Below are 5,199 nucleotides of genomic sequence, written 5' to 3' on the forward strand. Positions count from 1 at the left end.
TAAATTTGACTAACATAATTAGTGTCTTTTTTTTCTATTGTAGATGAACATATGTTTGTTATAAAAAGTATCACGCTGTACATGCCCTCAGTTTTGTTAGAGAGACCATTTTAATAAACATAATATATATATATATAGATCTATAGATCTATATATATATATATATATATATATATATATATATATATATATATATATATATATATATATATATATATATATGAATGTGTATATATATATATATATATATATATATATATATAACCTTTCCTGCCTTCCTTGACAGTTTTTTACTTATTTTTATTTACAGCTAATTACCAATCATGACTTTAAACACATTACTTGAATATATTGAAATGTATTCAACACTGATGTCAGTCTATTTAATCAATATGAATCAAAAGATTACACACAAATCTACCATCACTTTAAAACTAAAGACATTAAAACAGCTAAAATACTGAATATAAATAACAACACGTTTCTATGTTTGTTTGTTTTTTGCTTTGTTTGTTTTGTTTTTTATACCCTGTCTGGTCTTTCAGCAGTCCCTCAGTATTCTCCGCTATCATACCTAAAAGGATGTGACATTCGTTCAGGGTAACTGTTTGAACTGTAACTGCTGTAGCGATAGCCCTCAAAGTTTTCAGACCTCTCAGTTTTAGCTGGGAGTGTGTCCTGGTATGAGAGGGCAGATTTGATCACTCCCGAATCCTCTGGAATCTTCAGGTCTGAGTAAGAGTTGGAAGAGGCGTCTTCCAAGATTGAATTACAGTTAGACAGGCCTTTCACATCATAGATATTCTCTCCATATTTTACAACAGATGGCTTGGGGCATGGCTGGTAGGATACTTTTGTGGTTGTGGTTATTATAGTCTGCAATGCTGCCGGGGTGGTAGGGGCTGGTCCAGTGTACCTACATGGGTAATCACTGTTGTAGTAGTGGTGGTTGGTGTTGGTTGGCAGTTGAGAGTAGTCTCCTCTATCCCCATAGGCACCTTTACTAAGAATTTGCTTCCAGCCATGATGCTTTCCTGTACTTTCTGCATAACTCCGCTCATGGCTGCCTAATGGACTCGTGCCATGAGGCATGCCACTCAGACTGCTCCCGCACTTACTGGGTTCTGTCTCAGTTTGTTGGCTAGAAGGATCCTTATACAGTGCTGTTGGATAAGGCCCTGAGCCAAGGTATCCAGGGACTGCAAAGTCATACCCACAAGGAGTGCAGGTCATATACAGACGGTGGTTGGCAGGCTTCTGCAGTGAGCTTGGAGCATCTGCCATGGGTGCTGTTGTGTGTGTGTCATAAGAGAACTTGTAGGGCTCTGTGTTCTGGAAAGGAGGATAGTGTTGGGTCTGTATTGGGAAGTTGGACTCTGCAATGATGCTGAAGCGCTCTGGGCCCTCCATGGTGAGCTGGTGGATATTTGGAAAGGCCATGTCATGGTAACATCCAGGCTAGTGACAACAGAAAATCGAAAATATTTTTTTCTGAAAATGGCGCTACATATGGAGAACTTCCAAAAAGTGTTTAATACCTAATACACTCAAAAATCATCATATCATTGTAAACAGCCCTATTTTAGTTCTATATACAAAAAAGTAGGGTTTTTGATTCACTACTAACTCTCACTTCAAAAACAGCAAAAATTTTACCACCTCATTTCTGAGGAATATGATGTAGCGTTCTAGTATCCATTCTAGGCTATTTTATTAATAAAATTCATGGGGCAGCATTGACAAGTTTCGGTGTGCGCGCAGTGCAATCTGCAATCTCCTGATCTCTCTTTCTCTGTGTGTATGTGTGCACTGGTTTGGGTGGTTTATGTGGACAAAAATGTGTATAATGACATGGCAGTGGTATTACAATGTGAAGGTGGTTTATGAGTACACTGCCTATAGCCCCATAATTCTAAAGGCTTTAAAAAAAAATACTAAATGGTGTTTTTCTGAAAATCTAAAAATGCACAGTTTTCTGTAAGGGGTAGGTTTAGGTATAGGGTGATAGAAAATACAGTCTGTATGGTATAAAACCATTACGCCTATGACGGGTTATACAAACCATTTAACAGCATATAATGTGGTTGTCATATGTTAGAAATCATCATACTCTTAAAGTTGTAGCCACAAGGAGAGGAGGTTAATATGTTATGATTTCTTAAGAATGTCTAATGCATAGTATAATAGCTACAATGAAGGTATAGTTGTTTGTCTAAAAAATGTTTTCTAATTGATACATAATAATACTCTAAATAACAATAATACTTCTAAATAATACATAATAATTGTGTGTATTTGGGATTTATATTAAGTGTCACAGTTTTTATAAATGTGTGTTTGTTACCTCTTGCTCCACAAGTCTTCTTTTCTGTGAAAAGTGAGGTGAAGACATCCGTCTCTTCACTGCACTCCTTCTTGCTTCTGTTTCAGACTTACTCTCTGGTCTGGGGTGGTCATGTACTCCTTTAGCCTTAAAACAGACAGTGTAGAGAGAAATGGGAATGGGGGAAATCTCACATCTATATTCATAAAGAATAACTATTACAGTGACATCAATCTTTGCAATTAAAGGTTATGGTTTTTCTGAAGTATTTAATAGCTAGGAAACTGTAAAAGGAGTTGTTAACTTATGTCTACCTGATGATTTCTTCCTTTTCTGATTCGTCCCAACAAAAAAAAAAAAAAAAAAATGACTTCAACTTATACTCTAAGTATAAATGTTTATTTAGTAATATTCAATTATATTTTAGACTGCAGGCTCCTGTCTCCGTGTCTTTTAAATAAGATAATATAAAAAAAAAAAAAAAAGTATATATATATTTTTTTTTTTTGACAAAACATTTCTAAAATGTAATTTGCATTTTTTAAAAAATCTATTAAACTCACCTGGAAAAAAACTGCCTTCCCATCTACTCTCCAAAAATTGGTTACTGGATAGCCACTGTGACCTCGGCATGGAATCAACTCGAGAGCTGAGTTACAGTTTGGACAAAGCTTTTCTGCAAATGTTTGAATAAACAGTATTATTAAAACTATTTAGTATGAATGAATATTTCTTACTGAGCATTTTACAGATATGCAAACAATTACCAATTTTATTTTTATATTTTAAGGAAATGCTCATAGTTTTATCAACTTAACATAAGTCAGAGCAAACAAGAGGTTTTGACTGAGCGTTTTGACAAGTGTACAACAAGTGTTTTGACTGAGCCAAACAGTCAAGGTCATTAATGAGAGGGTCAGGCTTAACTGACATAAAAGTCTGCCAGGGTCTGTCAGTCTATTGCGCATTCTCACTGAAAAATCTATTAAGACTTATGACGGCGAAGCCTACACTCTCAGAAATAAATTTCCCTAAAATAATTTTATGGCCTAATGCCACAAAATAAAGCTCCAGTGGCACAGATATTTATTTAGAAAACGTCTATCTACTGGTTCTTTAAAGAAAACTATTGGGTCGGATGACATCTAGAATGGACACGTTGATCTGAAAAACGTAAAATGTAATATCATGAACTCGATAACCATATAAACGAAAAAGATATAAGGAAAATAAAATGATTCTTCATAAGAATGCGATTTCTTGCTATCCATATATTTCAAATGTATTTTACACTACGCGCTACAACAAGCCTGTAGTGTAAAAAAAAAAAAAAAAACCCAAAAAAAACAATTGTTTGTTTGTTCTTATCAGATTCGTTTCTAACACGACCAACTCGTTTGGTAGATGCTGTTTCTTTAGGTGAAGAAGTTCCTGAACGTACTTTGTTGTTTCTGTCGTGCTTTGTCACAGATGGCCGGTCTCAGCTGAAGTTTGGACCCGTCTGGGAGAGAGCAGTTTCGTGAACACACCACCACACCAAGACAGGACTTCTTCAAGATCTGACAATTATGGTTGTTGGTGTTTCTCATGGCCCATCCGCTCAGATGTCTTTGTGCATTCTTATCTTCACTGCTGTAGATATAACGTACATATCCATCCGTCCACTCCTGGAACGCATCATACTGCTTGGTGTCCTGGAAAAATAATGTTCTCATTATTATTACCATATTCAGAAGTTTATTTTGCGAGAGGACATCTAATGCAATTCAAACTATAAACGCTTAAAATATTTAATCTTTACCTGTGGAAGCTTGGGATCGTTTATATCCCAAGTAAGCTTCATCCCAAATGAGCACACGCAATCTGAGATGTCAAACTGATCTGAGGTTTTGGACATGATGCGAATCAACTCCAGATAATAACAACCATAAAAATTAAAAATCACCTTAAAGGCAAAATTCTGCTCGGAGTCTAGGTCGTTTTAAAGAAATGTATCACACATCGCTAAGTCACGTATTTTTGATTTTTACTTCCAGAAAGCGTCTTTATTTTCTCTTGTAAAAATCCACGTTTACGTGAGTCCGTCCAGGTGCACTTCACACAGGTAATGGTCTCGGGTAAACGCTGGTGTGTATATGTAAAGAAGGAGGCTGGACTTAAACACACACACACAGACAGACACACACTACCTCAGTTCTTTCACTTTAAATTATCCTTGAGTTTCACCTCCACTAACGGCAAATTATTTCGCAACAAAACCTACAAAAATTCGATATTTGACTGCAGGGTGGAAATGGCACAGTTTGTGTTAAATAAATTTTCCTAACACATTCCAGATTTTATCTATGCGTTTAGAGTTTTAAGGGGAAAATTACAGCCTCTTATAACAGTGAACCCGACGGTGTGGTATTTCACGAGCAGTCAGCGAAATTTATGCGAGCGACTTTCACTGGGACTGAGCCGAGGCTGATGTTCACAGAACAGGACTGGTCCAGTTGGTAAGGTAATGTGATCTACTGCAGGTCATTAGTTGTTGTGTGTAAACGAAAAGCCGCACTGCTGACACAACATGAACCGGTCGTTAACACAACAAACACAACGCAGCTCATAAACAAGCACCTTTTATGTATCAATATGCGATCATTGACGATCATTGATTGAAAATAACAAATGCAAGTGATTTTCAGTGACCCTGGACACGAGGTTTAAATTAATGGCTTTGCTTCTTTTTCTGTTTGTAACATAAGGGCTCAACCATATACAAAATGATAGGCGTAGGCCTACTGTAAGTTATTAATATGTTTTTAATTTAGTTAAATGTACATTTTTGGGCTGCACGGTGCAAATGTAACCTAACCGTGCTTTTTTAATTCACT

At 36.2% G+C, this 5,199-nt stretch overlaps 1 protein-coding gene across 1 annotated transcript; it reads right to left on the bottom strand.

The window, feature by feature from the left end:
- Positions 1–376: 376 nt before the first annotated feature.
- Positions 377–4,403, bottom strand: LOC128012859 (chorion-specific transcription factor GCMb-like). The gene is made up of 5 exons (XM_052595428.1): positions 4,125–4,403; positions 3,765–4,017; positions 2,887–2,999; positions 2,345–2,470; positions 377–1,458 (listed from the first exon to the last, which is right to left on the bottom strand). Exons 1-5 carry the CDS (start codon positions 4,218–4,220, stop codon positions 553–555), a joined length of 1,494 nt encoding a protein of 497 aa, XP_052451388.1. The 5' UTR covers positions 4,221–4,403; the 3' UTR covers positions 377–552.
- Positions 4,404–5,199: the final 796 nt, after the last annotated feature.

This window comes from Carassius gibelio, chromosome B24 (assembly GCF_023724105.1).
Source record: "Carassius gibelio isolate Cgi1373 ecotype wild population from Czech Republic chromosome B24, carGib1.2-hapl.c, whole genome shotgun sequence".
NCBI classification, from domain to species: Eukaryota; Metazoa; Chordata; class Actinopteri; order Cypriniformes; family Cyprinidae; genus Carassius; species Carassius gibelio.